This window comes from Coregonus clupeaformis, unplaced genomic scaffold (assembly GCF_020615455.1).
Source record: "Coregonus clupeaformis isolate EN_2021a unplaced genomic scaffold, ASM2061545v1 scaf2378, whole genome shotgun sequence".
NCBI lineage: Eukaryota > Metazoa > Chordata > Actinopteri > Salmoniformes > Salmonidae > Coregonus > Coregonus clupeaformis.
Genome location: NW_025535832.1, coordinates 23320 through 50000, shown reverse-complemented (window position 1 = coordinate 50000; position 26681 = coordinate 23320). Strand labels below are relative to the sequence as shown.

General features: G+C 44.5%; 1 protein-coding gene across 1 annotated transcript; it reads left to right on the top strand.

Moving 5' to 3' along the window:
* Positions 1 to 1884: 1884 nt before the first annotated feature.
* On the top strand, positions 1885 to 26476 carry LOC121547843 (collagen alpha-1(VIII) chain). The gene is given in 4 exon segments (XM_041859275.2): positions 1885 to 1923; positions 20818 to 21187; positions 24169 to 25232; positions 25234 to 26476. Coding segments are annotated over 3 exon segments (2316 nt in total). The 5' UTR covers positions 1885 to 1923; positions 20818 to 20820; the 3' UTR covers positions 26119 to 26476.
* The last annotated feature ends 205 nt before the right edge of the window (positions 26477 to 26681 follow it).

The window sequence follows — 26681 nt, the reverse complement described above, 5'->3', positions numbered from 1 at the left end:
TCTCTCTCTCTCTCTCTCTCTCTCTCTCTCTCTCTCTCTCTCTCTCTCTCTCTCTCTCTCTGTCTCTCTCTCTCTCTCTCTCTCTCTCGTCTCTCTCTGTCTCTCTGCTGCTCTCACTGGCACAGCTGCGAATCTGTAAGAACTAATCACTGAGGATTTAATCACAGTCAAACTAAATGATAGACACACAGATCAACATACTGTGGTATATCTGATATTGTGGTTACCATGTACAAATGTTCACATCATGTTTGGATAGTTGGACTCAATGGCTCCTGTAGTATGGGAGTGAGCTCAGTTGACATATTAGTCATCTCCATTAACTGCCAACTGGCCAGATTAAAGGAAGTTGATCAAACAACAGGAAGCAGAGATATAATGGAGCATGCATACCACATTTCTGACATAATAACATTTTGGCCTTGAGATGTAAACACATGCAGGTTAAATAGGAAGTCTGGGCAGGTATGATGTCAAAGTTTCCATTCAACTGGTGGCTGTTCAATGTTTTTCCTTGATATGTAAGATAATACAGTGTATAATAGATCAATAGAAATACGGTGAATGTTTCCTGCTAGACACCATAATGTGAGACAGGTGGGGCAGTAGAAAAATATGGCCAAAAAGTGGCCAGAAAAAGGTTGATATTTTGTGTGTGTGTGGGCACAAGACTGTGTGTCTGAGAGAGAGAGAGGGAGAGAGAGAGTGAAGCAGCACTTGAATTAGAAATGACTTTAATGAGGAGGGCCTACAGCGGATGCAGTTGACAATAAAATCGGCGGTGGTTATGATAATGTTTTCTAGATAAACAGGAATGGCGCGGGGAGGACATGGCAAACGGCAACATTACAACACAAACAAAAACATATTTTCAATACTGCATCAAATCTGAACCAGCTGTTCACTCGTTGTGTCCTTTTGATTTGAAGCTCTGCAGCAGATGCACCACTGAGTTGTACTGTGCTAGAGATCAGCAACCGGCCCAGTGGACAGATACTAGGAGATATAGCTCTCAGATCTCCAGAGGGCAACACTTCTATTGAAGAGACATACTTCACCTAAACACCACCGCTCCACTAAACCAAGCTTCTATCCGTAGGAAATCATCACGCCAAAGAATGGGTTTAACAGATGAAATCAAATGAGAATCAAGGAGAAGCTCCTTACAGGTGGTTTGGTGTTGTTGCTATGATGACATGGCAGGAGTAATGTTAGTGTAAGAGAGAGGTTGGATTTATTTCCTTTGAATGACCTGCCATGTTTCTCTATACACCTCTCTTCTCTCTCTTGCTCTCTCTCTCTCTCTCTCTCTCTCTCTCTCTCTCTCTCTCTCTCTCTCTCTCTCTCTCTCTCTCTCTCTCTCTCTCTCTCCACCTCTCTCTCTCTCTCTCTCTCTCTCCACCTCTCTCTCTCTCTCTCCACCTCTCTTCTCTCTCCCTCTCTCCCCTCTCTCTCCACCTCTCCTCTCTCTCTCTCTCCACCTCTCTTCTCCCTCCCTCTCTCCAGCTCTCTTCTCTCTATCCACCTCTCTTCTCTCTCCCTCTCTTGGACTGTCTCTCTCCACCTCTCTTCTCTCTCTCTCTCTTGGACTGTCTCTCTCCACCTCTCTTCTCTCTCCCCTCTCCCTCTCTCTGACTCTCTCTCCCTACTACTCAGGAGAATACCTCTCCCCTCTCTGTCTCCCTCTCTTCTCTCTCTCCCCCTCTCTTCTCTCTCTCCCCCTCTCTTCTTTCTCTCTCCCTCTCTCACTCTCTATCCAGAGGACTATCTCTCCTCTCCCTCTGCCCACCTTCACTGAGGGGTACTCCTCCCCAGTAGCTCCACCCACCTGCACATAAAAGCCTAGTCCATGCTGTTTACTTCTGTTCAGAGGTCTGTATCACACTTCTGATAGTTCCTCTCAACAGACACACACTGAGCAAGGTAAGGACATCCTATAGGTTTACTGGAGCAAGGTCTGGTCTGTCAGGATTAATATGGCTGATATTATTATTATGATTTGGATGATTTTTTGTGAACTGGATGTTTATCAGGAGTGTATTCTCACTCTCTAGGCTTGGTACCACCTGACTATTTGGTGCTTTCAATGTCTGCATTTTTCTCCTCCGGTGAGTTTGTGTGTTCTGGCACGGGTTGTCGGGGGAACGGAGCGAGATTCTTTGCACGTATCTGGGTTGTTCTGAAGGCTATGTGGTTAAAATGAGGAGGGGATAGGAGCAACAATAAATGTTCAGTAGTCATTGGGACTTTGGTAACCTTCTTCACTGAGAGATTCACTGAAAAAGGAATAATCCTAAATCTTGTGATGATGATGCACTTCCTTTTCCAAAGAGAAAAGGACATCTGAAAGAGACAGTCTGTTCAGTATAAATCCAGGGCTTAGAATGTCAGAGGTGTTAATGCTAAGAGAAAACTGACACAGTAGCTTTACTCCCAGTCTTGTTAGATAATACAAGATCATGTATTACGATGGTAATGTGCTAAATCCTTTGCTTAACATTCAAATATTATTCATATTATTCACATTCATATCATTCGAGAGAGCGAGAGAGAGAGAGAGGCTGTTGAACACAGATAGACCCATTGAAAACATACCTACAGGAGTCAGGATATGTGCAGCCTGATGGCCTGTCCTTGTAAAGTCAGTAGGCCCTGTGTCCTTTAGACATGACTATATGGCTCTGGGCTTCATAATGGGTTCCCTAATGCCCCAATCAGCATCCTAGTTTTACCTTCACTTCCTGGCCCATAGATCTGAGGCTGGGCCCTGGGGGCAACTGTATTCCATCTTCCTCTCTCCCCCCCTCTCTTCCTCTCTCTCTTTCCCCTCTCTTCCTCTCTCTCTTTCCCCTCTCTTCCTCTCTCTCTTTCGCCTCCCTCTTCATCTCTCTCTTTCCCTCCTCTCTTCCTCTCTCTCTTTCCCCTCCCTCTTCCTCTCTCTCTTTCCCCCCTCTCTTCCTCTCTCTCTTTCCCCCCTCTCTTCCTCTCCCCGCCCGCTCTTCCTCTCTCTCTTTCCCCCCTCTCTTCCTCTCTCTCTTCCCCCTCTCTTCCTCTCTCTCTTCCCCCCATCTCTTCCTCTCCCCGCCCCCTCTTCCTCTCTCTCTTTCCCTCCTCTCTTCCTCTCTCTCTTTCCCCCTCTCTTCCTCTCTCTCTTCCCCCTCTCTTCCTCTCTCTCTTTCCCTCCTCTCTTCCTCTCTCTCTTTCCCCTCCCTCTTCCTCTCTCTCTTTCTCTCCTCTCTTCCTCTCTCTTTCCCCTCTCTTCCTCTCTTCCTCTCTCTCTCTTTCCCCTCTCTCTTCCTCTCTCTCTTTCTCCCCTCTCTTCCTCTCTCTCTTTCCCCCTCTCTTCCTCTCTCTCTCTTTCCCCCCCTCTTCCTCTCTCTCTTTCTCCCCTCTCTTCCTCTCTCTCTTTCCCCCTCTCTTCCTCTCTCTCTCTTTCCCCCCTCTCTTCCTCTCTCTCTTTCTCCCCTCTCTTCCTCTCTCTCTTCCTATACAGGGTTCAGATACAGCAGCAGGTTTTTTATGTTGTCTGAGGTTCATTGTGGGACCATTCCTGGGTGTGCTGTGCAGCCTGAGAGAGAGGCCAAAAAAAGGCCTGGGCAGCAGGTTGTGGCTCTACCCCGCCCAGAGGGCCACTCTCCCCCTGAAGGTGTGGAACCACAGTACCCAGTGTGGTCTGTGTTAGGCCACTCAGCTATCCCAGGGAGGGATGGATGAAATCCTTTGGAATTCAACTTCTAAGCTTGGACATGTTGTATATGTTGTGTGAGTTAAGGGTGATACCCTTGCTTTGTCCAGGGTGAAGAGGTGATTTGGGGTGTAGTTAGTTGGCAGCACCCTCTATTGAGCTCTCACAGAGCTTTGACTCGACAACGAAAAGTGGAGATTGAGTCTCTGACATGGTTATAACTGTGTTCTTTGCTAGTTTTAAATAAATCACACCTGGTGATGTCATTTATTTATTTTATTTATGAAGTTTATTTGGACAGATTTAGCTAACAGCTCATTTCCATCCATAGTCCCGGGGGCAGGTGAACATAATGCTGTAACCATGACAACATTATATACAAAAGGACAACATACATTTTACATTTACATTTAAGTCATTTAATACATACATCAGACATTTAAAAACAACAGGCAGGACATACAGACATGTTTCAAAACAGAGGTCAGGACATCACACATACAATTCATTGCACATATTGCTGTTGGACTTGATACATTTGAGTTGTAAAACACATAAACACATATAAAATCGAAATATTGCACATCAACCCTCACCTGCGACTGTCAAGTGACTGTGTATTATAAAGGGTCACTGTGATTATTGGGGAGGAAAATTAAAAATGTTAACAAACAAATCCCATAATGAAATGAGATTTAAACCTGTATAGTTTAGGCAATTAGTGTCAACCTATTGGACATAATTTTGTGTGACTGCTCTAGTGCATAAATTAGTAGGCCTCTCTCTCTCCTTCTCTCTGCTAATGCCGTTGAATAAGAAGTGTTTATAGGGTTTAGGGGAATGTGCCCTGGGATCACACAGCTGCAGTGGCTGTGATTTGAGCACATTACCGTATACGGGACAGTAGCACTCTATCCCTAGCAGATCAGCCCTACTGCCGGGAGCAGAGAAGCCCTGTTCCATTTCACTACAGCTGCTGTATCTGGTTCTTTAGTAGCTCATCAGGATATAACACCCACTGAATTGATGTATTCATAGTGCATTTAATTACAGTGCCTTCAGAAAGTATTCACACCCCTTGACTTTTTCCACATTTTGTTGTGTTACAGCCTGAAGATTGAGATGTTGTGTCACTGGCCTACACACAATATCCTACAATGTCAAAGTTTTTTTACTTTTTTTTACAGATTAATTACAAATGAAAAGCTGAAATGTCTTGAGTCAATAAGTATTCAACCCCTTTGTTATGGCAAGCCTAAATAAGTTCAGGAGTAAAAATGTGCTTAACAAGTGCATGGACTCACTCTGTGTGCAATAATAGTGTTTAACATGATTTTGAATGACTACCTTATCTCTGTAAAAAAAAAAAATGCAAACATTGAATATCCCTTTGAGCATGGTGAAGTTATTAATTACACTTTGGATGGTGTATCAACACATCTAGTCACTACAAAGATACAGGCGTCCTTCCTAACACAGTTGCCGGAGAGGAAGGAAACCGCTCAGGGATTTCACCATGAGGCCAATGGTGAATTAAAAGAGTTTAATGGCTGTGATAGGAGAAAACTGAGGATGGATCAACAACATTATAGTTACTCCACAATACTAACATAAATGACAGAGTGAAAAGAATGAAGCCTGTACAAAATAAAAATATTCCAAAACATGCATCCTGTTTGCAATAAGGCACTAAAGTAAAACTGCAAAAAATGTGACAAAGAAATTAACTTTGTGTCCTGAATACAAAGCGTTATCTTTGGGGCAAATCGAACACAACACATCACTGAGTACCACTCTTCAATCGTCATACTAAAAAAGTAAATGCTATACATCAAATTCCTTATATTAAGCAAACCAGATGACACAGTTTTTTATTTTTATTTTTTATTTACAGACAGACGGGCACACTAACACTAATTTCAAAACGCAGTATTTGTGTTTAGTGAGTCTTCCGATCAGATGCAGTAGGGATTAGAATATATTAACTTTATTGTAAATTAGATTAGGAGTTCAATTCCTGGAGCGTTTCAAACGTTCAATAGAGCTCAAGCTTACCAAAAAAATCGTTCCTCTCCACAAATGTATGGCATAAAATATGCGACAACTCACAGTTCCCAGTGTTAACAAAAGGAAATAGTCTTAGTCTGAGATCATCAAGTATTGGGAAGATACCAAAGCCTTCCCAACAGAAAGTCAGCCTCTCTTCTTCAGGTCAGCTTGTTTGTGACCCTCTTGACCCCTCATTGACCCCTCGTTGACCCTGACATCCATTACGACGTCCTATTCATCCTTGCTTTGTGAACTGTGTACTGCTGAGATCACTGTGATCACCGTTGGTTTCCCCCCTCTGGAGGCCGAGAACTACGACCAAATAACTCAGGGTGACTCCTGTAGCCCTGCTTGGCAAAGAGAGCGTCTATGTGTGAAGGAATGCTGTTAAAGGCCAGGCACACACACACAGATCAGCTCGTAACATGGGCAGGACAACGGGAGAGTTGGCAGAGGCGCTGACCTTTGCAGGGCAGGTATTTAGGCTGCTGGGAGCTGGGAGTGGAGTAGTGTTTGTGATGGGATAAATCACATCGGACAAGGCCAGATGAACAGCACATACAGGGAGAGGAGAGGAGGAGAGAGGAGAGGAGAGGAGAGGAGAGGAGGAGAGGAGAGGAGGGGGGGAGGGAAGGAGGAGAGGAGAGGAGAGGAGGGGAGAGGGGCAGAGGAGAGGAGAGGGGAGGAGAGGAGAGGAGAGGAGAGGAGAGGAGAGGAGAGGAGAGGAGAGGAGAGGAGAGGAGAGGAGGGGAGGGGAGAGGAGAGGAGAGGAGAGGAGAGCATAGGAGGGGAGAGAAGGAGGGAGGAGGGGAGAGAAGAGAAGAGGACGGGGGAGAGGAGAGGAGAAGGAGGGAGGAACGGAAAGGAGAGGAGGAGGAGAGGAGAGCTAAACAAAGTTAAAGTGAGAGAAAGACAAAGGATCAGGAGTGAGTTGGTTCCTCTGCTGCTCCCCAGGCAGCTGCTGTCAGAGTGGGACAGGAGACCTCACGGCCACCTCATCCTCATACAGTTGTCTGATGGAGTTAACAGGTCTTGCTCTCTTTCTTTCTTTCTTTCTTTCTTTCTCTCCCTCCCTCTTTCTTTCTCTCTCTCTACTTCTCTTTCTTGGGCTGTCTCGCTCTTGCTGTCGCTGTGTCTCACTCTCCTTCTCTCTCTCTCGCTCTCTTTTTCTCTCCCTCTCTCTCTCTTTCTTCCTCACTCCCTCTCTCCCTTCCTTCCTCCCTCCCTCCCTCCCTCTCTGTCTCTGCTCCCCAAGGGTCTTCACCACTAGACCAGGTCACCTGGGTGAAGTGTGGAGTAGTGTTCCAAGCTCCTGAATACACAGATGAGATGAAGACTAGAGGGAGAGAGAGGCTTAGGTCCCGATGGGTTTTACAGTCCCCAGATGTGTGCTTGGCTCCCGCTCGGCTCTGTCAGCTGATCAGACATTCCTGCGTGTAGTGTGGAACCAGTGGTGTGCCTTTCCCTTTGAAACTCCAGAATGCTGCTGGGAAAAAGTCTAAACGGGATACTTTTGGACGCCCCAACTCTGACGTCACCCCATTGAACTTGAAATGTGAAACGGTTAAGGTAAGGGTTAGTGTTAGGTAAGGGTTATGGTTAAGGTTAGGGTAAAGGTTAAGGTTAGGGTTTAGGGTTTAAGGTAGGGACGTCCCAAGGATCCCGGATAGCACTAGCCGATGCTGCTGCTGATACAGAGCCCATTCAGACGCTTTTCTTCTGTTTAACACTCTACTCATTATCGTGGGTGTTTATGAACCACACAGAGAGAGAGAGGGAGAGACTTACAGAGAGAGAGAGAGAGCTCTTGTAGAATGAATATGTGATCTTGGTGTGTTTGTGTGTGTGTATCTCTGTGTGTGTCAGTGGAGGCTGCTGAGGGGAGAACGGCTCATAATAATGGCCGGAATGGAGCAAATTGAATGGTATCAAACACCTGGAAACCATGTGTGTGATATATTTGATACCATTCCACTGATTCTGCTCCAGTCATTATTGGAAAATTAACTTAAACTGTGCAGGCTTGATTTCTGGAACTGACGCAAGCAAAACGGCATCAAGTAAAGCCTATACCTGCCAAACGTGGTAAAAAGGAAAATCCTTCCCTCCTTTTCCCTCCCTCCATCTCTGTTCCATAGAATATGTTTAACCCACTAACCGTTTGACTGTGTGTCTGTTCCAGCTTAGCTTGTCTCCATTGCCAGTCTTTTAGTGATATGCGTCATATACAGTGTGTTGAATATGTTTCAAGTTTCAAACTTTATTCGCCACGCGCACAGGATACAACCGGTGCATGTTTACATAGCGAAGGCATATTAGGCCAAGGGGTGCCATTGAAACACTGATGCCAGACCTGACTACAGACTATTAAAGAAGCACATATCTGTGCTCAACAGCATGGTTGGTATTCAACATGCTTTTCCTCACGATCCCCTTCTGTTTATTGAGAATTAAAGTTACCATCTGGAAGCAGTCAGGGAAATACAGAGGAGAAATGGAAATGTGATTATTTTCAAACCCCCGAGTTGGGGCGATAAAAGTGTTGTGGCTCGGGACCAAGCAGACACTGCTGCAGTTGGAAGTGTTGGCAAAGGTGATAGGAAACAGATATCCTGTGGTAGAATGGAAACATCCTTTGTTGCATTATGATTGTTGTTTTGCACCACACTAAAAATCACAGGTTAGTGTCTAAGTCAGGGCTCTCCAACCCTGTTCCTGGAGGTAGAAAACCTACAGGAGGGTTGCTCTCCAGGAACAGGGTTGGAGAGCCCTGGTCTAGGTATTGACAAAGGGGCCAGAGAAATACGTTTTGGCAGCCCGTTGAAAGAATATAAAGACGTTTGACCGACTTTTGTTATTCTAATAGCAAGCCCCAGAGAACAACGTGAGAATTCTATTGCAGCCATGTGAATCTGATAAATAAATAGGGCAGGGAGTGGGGAGGAAACAGGTTGCTTTTGCAGCTGAGAGCTTGCACCCGGCTCAGTTGTTGGATTCTGAATCTGCTGTGTGCCGGACATCGAGTCCCTAGCGGGGCCCGTCGTTCTCTCTCCTCGGCCAAATTGAGGAGCAGAAGACGACTCCCACAGCCCTCTACCCATTGGTCCGTCTAGAATCCCTTGGAATATCTAACACTGTTGCCTGATTGGTTGATGTGTGAGTGGGCTGTGTGGAGACTGGAAAACAGCAGCTGTGAACCCTCGTACCCCGGCTGTGACTGCCAGCTGTGAACCCTCGTACCCCGGCTCCCTTTAACTCTGGGTGTCTGGCCCTCACTATCCACAGGGGGAGTATTTAAAGCACAGTATTGTTAAACGGACTACGGGTGTTGGTAGGACAGGTGTTGGAAATGAAATATGGTGTGTTTTGGTCTGTTTGCTCTCAGCAGGGAGGCAGATTGACACGTCCTTGGAGGCGTACCATGATGTTGGAAAAGCATTCCAGGTGAAGCTGGTTGAGAGAATGCCAAGAGTGTGCAAAGCTGTCATCAAGGCAAAGGGTGGCTATTTGAAGAATCTCAAATATAAAATATAAATTTGATTTGTTTAACACTTTTTTGATTACTACATGATTCCATATGTGTTATTTCATAGTTTCTTCACTATTATTCTACAATGTAAAAAAGAGTACAAATAAAGAAAAAGTCCCCTGTAGCTCTGTTGGTAGAGCATGGCGCTTGCAACGCCAGGGTTGTGGGTTCGTTTCCCATGGGGGGCCAATATGAAAAATGTATGCACTCACTAACTGTAAGTGGCTCTGGATAAGAGCGTCTGCTAAATGACTAAAATGTAAAAACCCTTGAATGAGTAGGTGTGTCCAAACCTTTGACTGGTAGTGTATATTTGGGCCGGGATGATACCAGTATCACAATATTTTTTCTATTGCAAAAATGAAAACACAAAGCAGACCATACTCTTTGGTCCTTTAAAAACGTTCTGTGTGTAAAATATTGGGTGCATTTGTTTATTTGGATCCCCATTAGCTTTTGCAGAAGCAGCAGCTACTCTTCCTGTGGTCCTCAAAATACACAAAACATGACAAGTTACAGAACCCTGATACACGGATAGACAAGGACAGTCACACACATTTAGAATACAGCGATACACAAACGATACAACAACAAAAATCATGTGTGTGTTTGTGAGTGTGTCCCCTCATAGTCCCCGCAGTTCCATGATATGTTTTTTAATCCATTTTTTAAAGATACTGTCATTTTGCTGTTTGCTTGAGTAATTGACGATGGAAGGGAGTTCCATGCGATCATGGCTCTGTATAATACAGTGCGTTGCCGTGAATTCGTTTTGGACTAGGGGACTGTGAACAGATGCCTGGTGGCATGCCTTGTGGGTTATGTATGGGTGTCTGAGCTGAATGTTATTTGATTATGCAGACAATCTGGAATTTTCATCGCAGTAATATTTCTCATGAAAACTAGAAGAGAAGCAGTTAATCTCTCATCAACCCTCAACCAGGAAAGACTGGCATGCATGTTGTTGATGTTAGTTCTGTATGTGTCGTTAAGGGCAAGGCGTGCTGCTCTGTTTTGAGCCAGCTGCAGCTTTGATATATATTTCTTTGCGGCACCTGACCATGTTACCGGACAGTAAACAAGATGGGTCAAGACCAGAGCCTTAACAACTAGTACAGTTGATTTCTATGTAAAAAATTCAGAACATATTTTTATAACAGAGTGATAACACCTCTACTATTGTAAAGACTGATAACACATCTACTACTGTAAATAGTGATAACACCTCTATTACTGTAAATAGTGATAACACCTCTACTACTGTAAATAGTGATAACACCTCTACTACTGTCCATAGTGATAACACCTCTACTACTGTCCATAGTGATAACACCTCTGCTACTGTCTATAGTGATAACACCTCTACTACTGTCCAGAGTGATAACACCTCTGCTACTGTAAAGACTGATAACACCTCTACTACTGTAAATAGCAATAACACCTATACTACTGTAAAGAGTGATAACACCTCTACTATTGTAAAGACTGATAACACATCTACTACTGTAAATAGTGATAACACATCTACTACTGTAAATAGTGATAACACCTCTACCACTGTAAAGAGCGATAACACCTCTACTACTGTCCATAGTGATAACACCTCTACTACTGTAAATAGTGATAACACCTCTACCACTGTAAAGAGCGATAACACATCTACTACTGTAAATAGTGATAACACCTCTACCACTGTGAAGAGCGATAACACCTCTACTACTGTCCAGAGTGATAACACCTCTACTACTGTCCAGAGTGATAACACCTCTACTACTGTCCAGAGTGATAACACCTCTACTACTGTAAAGACTGATAACACCTCTACTACTGTCCATAGTGATAACACCTCTACCACTGTGAAGAGCGATAACACCTCTACTACTGTCCAGAGTGATAACACCTCTACTACTGTCCAGAGTGATAACACCTCTACTACTGTAAAGACTGATAACACCTCTACTACTGTCCATAGTGAATACACCTCTACTACCGTAAAGAGTGATAACACCTCTACTACTGTAAAGACTGATAACACATCTACTACTGTAAAGAGTGATAACACATCTACTACTGTAAATAGTGATAACACTTCTACCACTGTAAAGAGTGATAACACCTCTGCTACTGTCCAGAGTGATAACACATCTACTACTGTCCAGAGTGATACCACCTCTACTACTGTCCAGAGTGATACCACCTCTACTACTGTCCAGAGTGATACCACCTCTACTACTGTCCAGAGTGATACCACCTCTACTACTGTCCAGAGTGATACCACCTCTACTACTGTCCATAGTGATAACACCTGTACTACTGTCCATAGTGATAACACCTCTACTACTGTCCAGAGTGATAACACCTCTGCTACTGTCCAGAGTGATAACACCTCTACTACTGTCCAGAGTGATACCACCTCTACTACTGTCCAGAGTGATAACACCTCTACTACTGTACAGAGTGATAACACCTCTACTACTGTACAGAGTGATACCACCTCTACTACTGTACAGAGTGATAACACCTCTACTACTGTCCAGAGTGATACCACCTCTACTACTGTCCAGAGTGATACCACCTCTACTACTGTCCAGAGTGATAACACCTCTACTACAGTACAGTACTGTATGACGGCCAAGTTGGAGCGGGGCAGTGAAATGGAGATGGCAGCTCAGTGTTAAAACTCTGAGAAAAGTCATGGTGCTCCAGGATCTCTCATTCATCATCGCTGTGTTGCAGGGCCCTGGACTGCACTGCACCGCACCGGACCTGTGGCCAGAGTCCCGAGCAGTCTCATGCCTCGGGCAACCCCCAACCCCAACAAAACCAAACACAGAAGGGAAGTACAGTGAGACCTGCGGGCCAAAGGACAGAACGAGAGGTTAGGTCGTCGCCGTGACAGCCCCTTCGGTTTGAGGAGAGGAGACACTAAGGGTAAGAGGAGCATGCTATTTTGTTTGTCAGGTCAAGAGGTGTGGTTAGCAGGTCATGGAGGAAGGAAATGTACGTGCGGCTGTAGATCCATTGCGGTCGTGTTTTGCATAATTGTTCAATAGAAAAAGAGACAGACAGACAGAGAGAGAAACAGACAGAGGGAGGGAGTGAGAGATGCTTTCTCCTCACACCTATAGCATGATGTTGATGGCAACAACATCTACACAAATGTAACAGTTTTGCTTCCGTCCCTCTCCTCGCCCCTACCTGGGTTTGAATCATGGACCCTCTGCACACATCGACAACAGTCACCCTCGAAGCATCGTTATCTAGCGCTCCACAAAAGCTGCGGTCCTTGCAGAGCAAGGGAAAGAACTACTTCAAGGTCTCAGAGGGAGTAGCGTCACTGATTGAAATGCCACTAGTCAATGCTTTGATCTCACCGCTCAGCGCGGCTGAAAGAACAGTAAAGACTACCGTGATGGATGCGTACCTACATTCACGCCTTACATTTACTATTGCACCGATCACTTGGCAGCGTTGTACAAATCTCCTTAGACGTGGTCCATGTATAAAGGATTAGTGCGGCCAAGCGTAGTGCGGTGGTGAAACACAGCCTTGGTCCACACACACACACAAACACACACACACACACACACACACACACAGTCACGGCCTAGGTTCCCGTCTCTAATCATCTCCCATTTAGCAGCATGTGCTGTCTGTGTGGAAACGTGACTCTCTCTTCCGTACTCAGCGACGGGCCGACGGAGAGAGGAAGGAGGGAAGGATGTGACTGAGGGAAAAGAAAAGAGTGAGGAAAGGAGGAATGTACACACGTCCAGGATGTGGAGGGCGTTTGTGTTTGGCCTTCGACGGAAGCGAGGGTGTGTTGTGTACTGTGTGCGCGCGCTCGCTTGTTGGCCGCAATTTCTTTTTACATGTAAATAAAAACAAATTCTCAATCCACCAGAATCACAACTTGCTGTAACACAAGGTACAAATGCGGTTTTATAACGATGTCTTCATAGCGTCTGTTAAGTGCTGTACTGATTTCTGCCCCTAGTGGTGAAAGTAGGATGTTAGTTAAAGGGTGTGGTATACAGTGGGGAAAAAAAGTATTTAGTCAGCCACCAATTGTGCAAGTTCTCCCACTTAAAAAGATGAGAGAGGCCTGTACTTTTCATCATAGGTACACGTCAACTATGACAGACAAAATGAGAAAAAATAATCCTGAAGATCACATTGTAGGATTTTTAATGAATTTATTTGCAAATTATGGTGGAAAATAAGTATTTGGTCAATAACAAAAGTTTCTCAATACTTTGTTATATACCCTTTGTTGGCAATGACACAGGTCAAATGTTTTCTGTAAGTCTTCACAAGGTTTTCACACACTGTTGCTGGTATTTTGGCCCATTCCTCCATGCAGATCTCCTCTAGAGCAGTGATGTTTTGGGGCTGTCACTGGGCAACACGGACTTTCAACTCCCTCCAAAGATTTTCTATGGGGTTGAGATCTGGAGACTGGCTAGGCCACTCCAGGACCTTGAAATGCTTCTTATGAAGCCACTCCTTCGTTGCCCGGGCGGTGTGTTTGGGATCATTGTCATGCTGAAAGACCCAGCCACGTTTCATCTTCAATGCCCTTGCTGATGGAAGGAGGTTTTCACTCAAAATCTCACGATACATGGCCCCATTCATTCTTTCCTTTACACGGATCAGTCGTCCTGGTCCCTTTGCAGAAAAACAGCCCCAAAGCATGATGTTTCCACCCCCATGCTTCACAGTAGGTATGGTGTTCTTTGGATGCAACTCAGCATTCTTTGTCCTCCAAACACGACGAGTTGAGTTTTTACCAAAAAGTTCTATTTTGGTTTCATCTGACCATATGACATTCTCCCAATCCTCTTCTGGATCATCCAAATGCACTCTAGCAAACTTCAGACAGGCCTGGACATGTACTGGCTTAAGCAGGGGGACACGTCTGGCACTGCAGGATTTCAGTCCCTGGCGGCGTAGTGTGTTACTGATGGTAGGCTTTGTTACTTTGGTCCCAGCTCTCTGCAGGTCATTCACTAGGTCCCCCCGTGTGGTTCTGGGATTTTTGCTCACCGTTCTTGTGATCATTTTGACCCCACGGGGTGAGATCTTGCGTGGAGCCCCAGATCGAGGGAGATTATCAGTGGTCTTGTATTACATTTACATTTTAGTCATTTAGCAGACGCTCTTATCCAGAGCGACTTACAGGAGCAATTAGGGTTAAGTGCCTTGCTTAAGGGCACATCGACAGATTTTTCACCTAGTCGGCTCGGGGATTAGAACCAGCGACCTTTCGGTTACTGGCACAACGCTCTTACCCACTAAGCTACCTGCCGACCCCGTCTTCCATTTCCTAATAATTGCTCCCACAGTTGATTTCTTCAAACCAAGCTGCTTACCTATTGCAGATTCAGTCTTCCCAGCCTGGTGCAGGTCTACAATTTTGTTTCTGGTGTCCTTTGACAGCTCTTTGGTCTTGGCCATAGTGGAGTTTGGAGTGTGACTGTTTGAGGTTGTTGACAGGTGTCTTTTATACTGATAACAAGTTCAAACAGGTGCCATTAATACAGGTAACGAGTGGAGGACAGAGGAGGCTCTTAAAGAAGAAGTTACAGGTCTGTGAGAGCCAGAAATCTTGCTTGTTTGTAGGTGACCAAATACTTATTTTCCACCATAATTTGCAAATAAATTCATTAAAAATCCTACAATGTGATTTTCTGGAAAAAAAATCTCAATTTGTCTGTCATAGTTGACGTGTACCTATAATGAAAATTACAGGCCTCTCTCATCTTTTTAAGTGGGAGAACTTGCACAATTGGTGGCTGACTAAATACTTTTTTTCCCCACTGTATGTATCAGTGGTATCTTCTCCACTACTGTAATGTGTAGAGAGTGAAATGATTGGGTTTAGCGCACTCTTGTGGTCAGAATCTAAATTGATTTGTCACATGCTTCGTGAACAACAGGTGTAGACAAGCAGTGAAATGCTTACTTACGGGTCCTTTTCAAACAATGATAAAGAGAAACAATTTTATAAGAAATGGAAATAGTGACACGAGGAATAAATACACACATAACCAAACATATTACACACACACACACACACACACACAGTTGAACTTTCCATCATCATTTTGTAAACATGCCCATGGCAGACAGAGCAGAAAGAGAGAGGAGGACATGTCAGACAGCTTGTATTTGTGAGATCATGCTGCAACCCAGAACCAGAGTGTTTTAGTTTGGTTTATTCTGACAAAAATGACAAGTGAAAGACCCAGTGCAGATAAAAACAAGTTAAAGAGGTGTGCAGGTGAGTGACCATAGAGGTTGCATATACCACACCCAACTGGACCCTGAATTTCACGTGATCACATGTGAAGCGTTACAAAAACACACCTTGTCATGTGATCTTATGTGGAATTTCATGTGAAATCATGTGATTTTTTCTGTAAGGGTAATCCACACTGTTTTCTATTTTTGCTGTGCAGATCAGTTTTTCTATTTACACAGCATAGTGTAATTACAGTGGATAGTGGGTATTGCATGGAATGAAGGGAATGGGCATAGCTCCACTCATGTTGTTGCTCTGAGAATCAACAGAGTGAATATTACAGGCCTTTCTTCCTCACAGTCTCTGGTCTGGTCTACACTGACATTCGGCAAAGCTGCTTGATGCTTCTCATATGTGTTTATTGTAATTGTATTATTTTAATATTGGTGGTGGGAATAATAGAGGCTTGATTCCCATGATTTCTCATGTGTAACTCATCAACCTAATGACTTCTATTCTGGCGAGGAGAATCCATCCAGCTCTGCTGTCAAAAACGAATTCCAAACTCTTTAACAAATGGCTGATGTTGCTATAAACACCTAAGCTAAATTAGCAGAGGGAATCAGAAGAATTTCCATCAAAGGATTAGTTTAAAAAGTAACCAGTCTACAGCACACTTCCCCACAATGCAATAGGTTATGGATGTGGTGAGTTGCACTATAGGCCTACAAATGTTATCCATTAATACTGTATGTGTGAAATTACTCTATGCATATTCCCAGTCTGGCCTTCGCAGTCTATAATAGAGTGATTATATCAACCATATTCATGTGTCTACACATCCAGTGCTTACAGTATACACAAAGAATTTGCAGCTGAAATTATAACGAAAAGTAGTCTGCTGGCTGAGCCCATGTTAGATGACACAACGTTGACATTACATTAACAGTAAGCGGGGGGACTGTGTAACACTGGCGGCAGCCATCTAATTTGTGTGGCTCCAACAGCCTACCCACATGAACAAATACTATAGTGTATACCATGGTAGGAATACTGTAGTATTCACTGTAGTGTTTTTGTGGACTTTATTGTAGTATTCACTGTAGTGTTTTTGTGGACTGAAGTATACTGTAGTATTTACAGTTTACTATAGTAAAAAAGAAAAGAGTCGTATAGATTATTGTAATTACTGTAGTGTTTTTGCAGACTGTAGTATACTTAAGCAATAAGGCCAGAGGGGGTGTGGTATATGGCCAATACACCACTGCTACTGTAAGGGCTGTTCTTAAGTACGATGCAACGCGGAGTGCCTGAATACAACCTTTAGCCATGGTGTATTGGCCATTTACCACAAACCCCCGAGGTGCCTTATTGCTGTTATAAACTTTCTGATTGAGAGGGGGTCAAATACTTATTTCCCTCATTAAAATGCAAATCAATTTATAAAAATTTGTACATGCGTTTTTCTGGATTTTGTTGTTGTTATTCTGTCTCTCACTGTTCAAATAAACCTACCATTAAAATTATAGACTGATCATGTCTTTGTTAGTGGGCAAACGTACAAAATCAGCAGGGGATCAAATACTTTTTTCCCTCACTGTAGGTAGGTAGGTAGGTAGGTAGGTAGGTAGGTAGGTAGGTAGGTAGGTAGGTAGGTAGGTAGGTTGGTAGGGAGGTAGGACTGGGATCTGAACAGGTAGTTCAGAGCTTCTGCTCTTTTCAATAGCCATAGGGAACACAATATGGTCTATACTTGGCATGTAGGTTTCTCACTTATGGCTGGCACAAATTGGGATTTGGGGGAGGGGAATGTGCAGGGTATATGCAAATTAAATACTGTGGTATTTACTATAGTTTTTTTGGGGGGGAGTGTTTTTGCAGACATTTCTATAGTATTTACTACCGTTTTTTTGTTGTTGCGGATAACACTGTAGTATTTACTATAGTATTCTACAGTATACTACAAAATTCTATACTAAGTACTTCACATGATCGAGGGATACTACAGTGTGTATTGATACAACAGTAGCTAAGATGGGGAGAAGTCTGTCCATAAAACAGCGCTGCTCTGCATTCTTAACAGCACTATCAACAAGGCAGGTCCTTCAGGCCCTAGTTTTGTCACACCTGGACTACTGTTCAGTCGTCTGGTCAGGTGCCACAAAGAGGGACTTAAGAAAATTGCAATTGGCTCAGAACAGGGCAGCACGGTTGGCCCTTAGATGTAAACAGAGAGCTAACATTAATAATATGCATGTCAATCTCTCCTGGCTCAAAGTGGAGGAGAGATTGCTTTCACCGAGCTGTCTGTTTGAACTACTGGCACACAGCTCAGACACCCATGCATACCTCACAAGACATGCCACCAGAGGTCTCTTCAGTCCCCAAGTCCAGAACAGAATATGGGAGGTGCACAGGACTACATAGAGCCATGAATACATGGAACTCTATTCCACATCAAGTAACTCATGCAAGCAGTAAAATTAGATTTTAAAAAACAGATAAAAATACACCTTATGGAAAAGCGGGGACTGTGAAGCAACACAAACACAGGCACAGACACATGCATATGAACACATGATAACATACGCACTATACACACACGTACACATGGATTTTGTGTTGTAGATATGTGGTAGTAGAGTAGGGGCCTGAGGGCACACACTTAATGTGTTGTGAAATCTGTTGTGGTTGTATTGTAATGTTTTTAAAATTGTATCTGCCTTAATTTTGCTGGACCCCAGGAAGAGTAGCTGCTGCCTTGGCAGGAACTAATGGGGGTCCATAATAAATAGAAATAGAAATAGTATTCTACAGCATACTACAGTTTTCTACAGAAATCTATAATAAGTACAGTAGTATTCTATAGTAAACTGTAGTCTTTTTTTATGTGGGTAGCGCCCTTCAGTCTAATGACATGGTAATGTGTTCATTTCCCAGACGTCATAGTAAAGGCGCGAAGGTCTGGATGTGTGTTATGGTGCTTTCACAGCTTGGTAGTTGGCAGAGTTAAGGAACAGTGTGGAGTGATTTGGTGTTTATGTGCTTTTCTTATTTTGCACTGACTCATGGGATAAATCACTTCCATCAACAAGCTGTCCCTGGTATGCTCCTACAGTGGTTGTGAATGAGAAATGATGCTTAATTCTATTCCAGAATGTTGCTATTTCTTCTATCTCTTTTCTACCAGTAAACATTCTAAAGATGTTTGATCAACAGGACTGGTGACATTAGTGAAATCGGGAAAACCCTGAAGTCTAAGTGTTCCGTGGCTTTGACTAGGTCCTATGTGCCGACCTTCTGTTTCTAAGCAAAGTCTGTCACAACTAAGACTTGATGAAAAGTCAGCATTTAAGCTTTTCAGGGCAATTCATTTTGGCTGAGCATTAAACCAAATGTTATCCTGTTCCCCTGCTTCCCGCTTGTTTTCTGAGACATAATACATCTGGCTTGTGGGCTATATATGGATTCACTGCTGTTCTCTCCTGTTCACAGCCTGGCCAGACTGATTGTTATGAAAGCATAGAGATTCACAACCTTGACTTGGACAGAGTGAGGTCATTTTATCCAGTGTTGAGCGCATACATATGGTTACTGGGTAGACAAACAGTGCATTAAATGGTTAGTGAAAGCAGAGATATTTTTGCCAAGTCAAACCATAAATGACTTGATTCAGGTGGTATGGTAGTCTGAGGTCATGTTGATGTTTACAAGAACAACACATACCAATTGTCCATTTAGTCATTGCTTTTCCTTTGGTCTGATGAAGTCACTTAAATGCCATGTCAGTTTTGTACTGCATGTACTTAGCATGTACTGACAACCCATTGTGCACAGACGTCAGTTCAACGTCTAGTTTTGATTTCCATTTGGTTGAGTTGTCAATTAACGTGAATTCAACATGAAATCAACAAACACTGTCACCATGCCATTGGATTTAGGTAAAAATGTGTGTAAAAAAACGACAAAATTCCTTACATTGAAGAATTTTTGCAAATCCAATCAGTTTTCCATGTTGCTTCAACGTCATCACATTATTTATTTTGTTGAAATGATGTGGAAACAACGTTGATTCAACCAGTTTTTGCCCAGTGGGAATAGATGTGCTGTCAAGGCTTTGTCATGTTTAGACTGCTATGTTGCTTCTAACTCCTCACTGTTCACAGTTGTTTTGTCTAGGTGTCGAGAATAAGACTTGTCATAATGTATGAACAACACAGGAGGTTGGTGGAGAACGGGCTCATGGTAACGTCTGTAGCGGAATCAGTGGAATGGTATCAAATACATCAAACACATGGTTTCCAGGTGTTTGATGCCATTCCATTTGCTCTGTTCCAGCCATTATTATGAGCCGTCCTCCCCTCAGCAGCCTCCATTAATCAACAGTAATCTTACAGCTAGCTCAGTGTCCCTCCAAATGTACTCTACCCCCTTGTTTGAACCAAGTGTTGCCTTTAAAACCCAAACAAGCATACTGCAGTGTTAAAACTCATATTTTGGTATTTCTTTCATTAGTCCATTGTTGATATAGTCCCAAAATGTTTTGCATGTCAGCAATCGAGTTTTCAAGATATATAACTTTCAAAATATAGAAATACAGTCGTATGATTAATCCCCTCTTCCCTCGTTACACTGGGCTAGGCCCACTGGCTCGGTAACAATTGTGCTGAGTGAAGCTCCGAAGTAATGAGTTGGACTAGTTTCAGGTCGAAGTTTTGCACATTCGCTTCTCAATGATGCAAAACACATCTCTCCATTAGAGCAGGAACCAACAACAAGGAGCTCTCTCTTTTCCTACCCGCCCAGTAACTCAAAACCCCACCTCTGAATAAGAGTGTTATGGTTTCAGAGCCAAAAATGTCTGCCCTTGAGGAGTGGCCTGGCTGTCCATGCTGGCAGTATCAAACTCAAATCAATGTAATTTAGCTTGTCAGAACTATTTATTATCTGTTCCACAGAAATATGGCTTTTAAAATGTTTCAAAGTAGAGTGTGATCAGAATATTTGGGAGTCCCTCTCTGTGTATAGCCATATAGTTATAGTGTGCATCCTGAGGCCTCACTACAAAATTGTAAATAGCACACTAATCTTAGCTCTCATGATTCCGTTAAACTTCGGCGAGGAATTATTGCCTTACTGCATTAGGCCTGCTGCCATACATTTTCTCTAATATATCTGTCAGAACACCTCTGTTTAACTCATTCTATGGTCTTCAAAATCTCATCTGCTTAACTCATTCTATGGTCTTAAAAATCCCATCTGCTAATGTGCTTATGTATTCTGCTGACCTGCCCTCTCTCCCTCCTATAGGACATGGCCAAGCCCCTCCCCTCTTCTCATCTATTGGTGGTGGCGCTCCAGCTGTGTCTGGTACTATGCCACCATGCCCGTGGGGCGGCATATTACGGGCACAAGCAGCAGCAGCACCCACAGCAGCACCTCCCCCAGCAGCACCAGCCCATGCAACAGATACCTCAAATGTCCCTAGGGAACGGGTATGGGAACGGGAACGGGGACGGGCTGCCCCAGCAACAGTACCTGGGGAAGGAAATGCCACAACATATGCCATATGGCAAAGAGATGCCATATGTGCTGCCACAGTATGGGCAGGAACTTCCACAGATGCTTCCACAGATGCACGAACAACCACAGATGCCACCCAATAAGGGCAAGGGAAAAGGTGAGATTTTAATAGGTGGTCTACTTCACAGAAATGTGATGAACACGCTTAGAAAAAAAAGGGTTCCAAAAGGGTTCTTCGGCTGTCCCCAGAGGAGAACCCTTTTTGGTTCCAGGTAGAACCCTTTTTGGTTCCAGGTAGAACTGTTTTGGGTTGCATGTAGAACCCTCTGTGGAAAGGGTTCTACATGGAACTCGAAAGGGTTCTACCTGGAACCAAAAGGGTTCTACTTGGAGCTAAAATGGGTTCTTCAAAGGGTTCTCCTTTGAGGACAGCAAAATAACCCTTTTAGGTTCTAGATAGCACCTTTTTTGTGTAGGCTAAACAATTCTAATTATAGCATATTTTAACAATATTTAGATTTTAAATTGGGTCATGGCCATGGCCATCAATGTGGGTTTGAAGGGAAAGGGAACATGGACAGTCTGGTACAACCAGAGGCAGACTATCCATGTTCATGGTGCACTGCTGACATGAAACCATTACCCACTCACTGACATGTTAGTAACATTCAAATCACCTCAACTGCTTTTCCAAGAAAAAAATTCCTTTCGTCAAAGCAAACGTAATCTCTCCTAGCATCCACAGGAAATAATATCCTGCACATGGGTTGTAAAAGCAATCATTGAAATGTTTTACAAATCACATGTGAAGCAGGCAAAATACACATAAAATAATACTGTTGTTCACTCACCGTGTGTTAATATACTGTATTCTCCACATAGCTCATCATAATATAGCTACTACTGTACATACCATTTTCCCTTCCAAATGATATACTGTCTATACACACCATGTATTTATATTCTGGATTCTGACATGTTCATTCTAAAGTATTCAGACCCCTTGACTTTTTCAATTTTTTTTACATTACAGCCTTATTATAAAATTGATAAAATCAATCCACACACAATACCACATAATGACAAAGCAAATACTGGTTTTTAGAAATGTTTGCAAATGTATTAAAAATTAAAAACTTAAATATCACATTTACATAAGTATTCAGACCCTTTACTCAGTACTTTGATGAAGCACTTTTGGCAGCGGTTACAGCATCGAGTATGACGCTACAAGCTTGGCACACCTGTATTTGGGGAGTTTCTCCCATTCTTCTCTGCAGATCCTCTCAAGCTCTGTCAGGTTGGATGGGGAGCGTCGCTGCACAGCTATTTTCAGGTCTCTCCAGAGATATTCGATCGTGTTCAAGTCCAGGCTCTGGCTGGGCCACTCAAGGACATTCTGAGACTTGCCCCGAAGCCACTCCTGCGTTGTCTTGGCTGTGTGCTTAGGGTTGTTGTCCTGTTGGAAGGTAAACCTTCGCACCAGTCTGAGGTCCTGAGCGCTCTGGAGCAGGTTTTCATCAAGGATCTCTCTGTACTTTGCTCTGCTCATCTTTCCCTCAATCCTGACTAGTCTCCCATTCCATGCCCCTGAAAAACATCCCCACAGCATGATGCTGCCACCACCATGCTTCACCGTAGGGATGGTGCCAGGTTTCCTCCAGACGTGACGCTTGGCATTCAGGCCAAAGAGTTCAATCTTGGTTTCATCAGACCAGAGAATCTTGTTTCTCATGGTCTGAGAGTCTTTAGGTGCCTTCTGGCAAACTCCATGCAGGCTGTCATGTGCCTTTTACTGAGGAGTGGCTTCTGTCTGGCCACTCTACCATAAAGGCCTAATTGGTGGGGTGCTGCAGAGATGGTTGTCCTTCTGTAAGGTTCTCCCATCTCCACAGAGTAACTCTGGAGCTCTGTCAGAGTGACCATCGGGTTCTTGGTCACCTCCCTGACCAAGGCCCTTCTCCCCTGATTGCTCAGTTTGGCCGGGCGGTCAGCTCTAGGAAGAGTCTTGGTGGTTCCAAACTTCTTCCATTTAAGAATGATGGAGGCCACTGTGTTCTTGGGCACCTTCAATGCTGCAGAAATGTTTTGGTACCCTTCCCCAGATCTGTGCCTCGACACAATCCTGTCTCGGAGCTCTGCAGACAATTCCTTCGACCTCATGGCTTGGTTTTTGCTCTGACATGCACTGTCAACTGTGGAACCTTATATAGACAGGTGTGTACCTTTCCAAATTATGTCCAATCGATTGAAAAAGGCTGTATAACAAAATATAATATAACAAAATGTGGAAAAAGTCAAGGGGTCTGAATACTTTCCGAATGCACTGTATCTACCCCTGGATTGTTAATTGGACTTGTTCTGTTATTTCTTGATTTCTTGTTTAGATTTTTTATTATTTGTATTATATTTGCGAGACATTCTACTGCACTGTTGGAGCTAGTAACATAAGCATTTCGCTGCACCTGCTATAACACCTGCAAATCTGTGTATGCGACCAATAGACTTTGATTTGATTTGAAATATGGCATATTGCAGGTACACTCTTAGAAAAAAAAGGTGCTATCTAGAACCTAAAAGGGTTCTTCGGCTGTCCCTACAGGAGAACCCTTTGAATAACCCATTTTGGTTCCAGGTAGAATCCTTTTGGTTCCAGTTAGAACCTTTTTGGGTTCCATGTAGGACCCTTTCCACAGAGGGTTCTACATGGAACCCAAAAGGGTTCTACGTGGAACCAAAAAGAGTTCTCCCTGGAACCAAAAATGGTTATCCTATGGGGACAGCCGAATAACCCTTTTTTCTAAGAGTGTAAGAGATTTCACATAAATGTGTATTTTGACAGTTTCAACAATCAAGCAAGGAAACAAAGAATGTATGTTTGATAATTGGGAAATGTAACATGCTTTTAACATCAACTATCAGCACCCTGTGCCCAAGGGGGACATTAAAGCCAGCTTTTGGCATTCATTTTCAAAGATAAATCATTTGGCCAATCATCTACGGATGAAAGTCCATTGGGCTTACCCCAATGTCCATGCATATTAATTGGTCATGTTCCTATGTGCTCAATGAGATACTCAAGTCACTAACTCAAGTCAGTAATTCATTGTAAATGCTAATTGATATTGTCATCCACAGGTCAGACATATCCCAGTAATGGGAAAGGCCCTGGAGGCCCACCACCTGATGATAGGGGACTACAGGGTCCTGGTCCAGAGGGGCCACCAGGAGCCCAGGGGCCCCCAGGACCACAGGGCCCTCCAGGGATGCCAGGTCAAGGGATGCCCGGCCCCCATGGAAAACCAGGCCCTCCTGGTCCCCAAGGGTATCCCGGGATAGGGAAACCCGGAATGCCGGGAATGCCCGGTAAACCTGGTGGAGGCGGTCAGCCAGGTCCGAAGGGCGACTTTGGTCCTGGTGGTGATGTAGGACCAATGGGGATGCCTGGGGGGCCAGGTCTTCCAGGGCCACCAGGCCTGCCAGGCATCGGGAAGCCAGGGGGTCAGGGACTGCCAGGGCAGCCTGGGACTCGAGGAGAGCCTGGGCACAAGGGCATACCTGGACTGCCTGGTCTTCCTGGGCCCAAGGGAGACAAAGGGATTGGCTTGCCAGGATTGCCAGGTTTGAAAGGACCTGGTGGACCACCTGGGCCTCCTGGTCAAGGGGGCCTGCCAGGGGTTGGAAAACCAGGTCTGAATGGACTACCAGGAATGCCCGGGGGGGCAGGAAAACCAGGCCCACCTGGAGAAGGAGGACTTGCTGGGCCACCAGGGGAAGGAGGGGAACCAGGACCACCTGGGCTACCAGGTATTGGCAAACCCGGGCAAGACGGTTTGCCAGGACAACCAGGGTTCCCAGGCGGAAAAGGGGAATCAGGTCCACCAGGTTTGCCAGGGGGCCCAGGCCTACCTGGTTATGGAAAGCCAGGATATCCTGGACCAAAAGGAGACAAAGGACATGGAGGTTTGCCTGGAGCTCCAGGCCCGAAAGGTGACAAAGGTCATGGAGGTCTCCCAGGACAGGAAGGCCTTCCTGGACCCAACGGGCCACCCGGCCCGCCCGGTCCCATTGGGCCACCTGGGGGTCTTGGTTTCCCAGGTCCAAAGGGGGAAGGTGGCAATGGAGGGCCAAAGGGGCTGCCAGGTCCTAAAGGTGAGCCAGGGCCTTCAGGGCTTCCTGGACAGGGTGGGTATCCTGGAGAGGGTTGGCCAACCAGGACCGAGAGGTATACCAGGGCCACTGGGTCCGAAAGGGGATAACGGCCACAAAGGGTTACCTGGCCTCCCTGGAGCTCCTGGAATGCCCGGTCCGAGGGGAGAAGGTGGAATTCCCGGAGAAAAAGGTCACCAGGGACCCAAGGGAATCCCAGGAAATTTTGGTCCAGGTGGACCACTTGGTCCTCCCGGTCTTCCCGGGCCAAAAGGCGAGCTTGGTCCACCAGGGAAACCTGGCTACCCCGGCGTAGGTAAACCTGGTGTTCCAGGCCATTTAGGGCCCCAAGGGAAACCTGGCAATGGTGGACCCCCTGGTCAGCCTGGACAACCAGGACAACCTGGTCCCCCTGGCCCACCCGGACCCCCCATCCAACCCCCTGGTCTTGGTGAAATCCTTCCTGAGATGGGTCCTGGTCTGGATGGTCTTAAACAAGGCAGTTACAAGAAACCAAAGAATGGAGGAGACAGGAACGGCCTGGAGATGCCAGCATTCACGGCTCAGCTCACCAATCCTTTTCCCCCCGTAGGCTCCCCTGTTGTCTTCGACAAGCTCCTGTACAACGGCCATCAGGACTACAACCCTCAAACCGGCGTCTTCAGCTGTACCATACCGGGAATCTATTACTTTGCTTACCACGTCCACTGCAAAGGAGCGAATGTGTGGGTGGCACTGGTCAAGAACAATGAGCCAGTGATGTACACATATGATGAGTACAAAAAGGGCATCCTGGACCAGGCGTCAGGGAGTGCTGTGCTCCCCTTACAGCAAGGAGACACTGTGCATATACAGCTTCCATCTGACCAGGCAGCAGGACTTTATGCCGGTCAATATGTCCACTCTTCATTCTCCGGATATTTATTGTACCCAATGTAAAAAATCATCATCAACAACAACAAAAGGGCATCCACACCACAACACACTACATAGCTGTTTTATTAGTGTTCATTTTAAACTTTTGAACTCAATAGTGACACATGATGACAATGGTGAAAACTACTACTCGGCTCAGAAGTATCCAATGAATGTGTGAGTGCTATATGCTATAGTATGTTTATGCGGTTGTATTGCAGTATTACATGGGTGCAAAAAAACATAAATCAATCTCGCTGCAACACATTTTATTTACCCCAGAAATTAATTCGGCAAAACCCTCAGATAAATGTACAGTTGAAGTCGGAAGTTTACATACACTTAGGTTGGAGTCATTAAAACTTGTTTTTCAACCACTCCACAAATTTCTTGTTAACAAACTATAGTTTTGGCAAGTCGGTTAGGACATCTACTTTGAGCATGACACAAACAATTTTTCCAACAATTGTTTACAGACAGATTATTTCACTTATAATTCACTGTATCACAATTCCAGTGGGTCAAAAGTTTACATTCACTAAGATGACTGTGCCTTTAAACAGCTTGGAAAATTCCAGAAAATGATG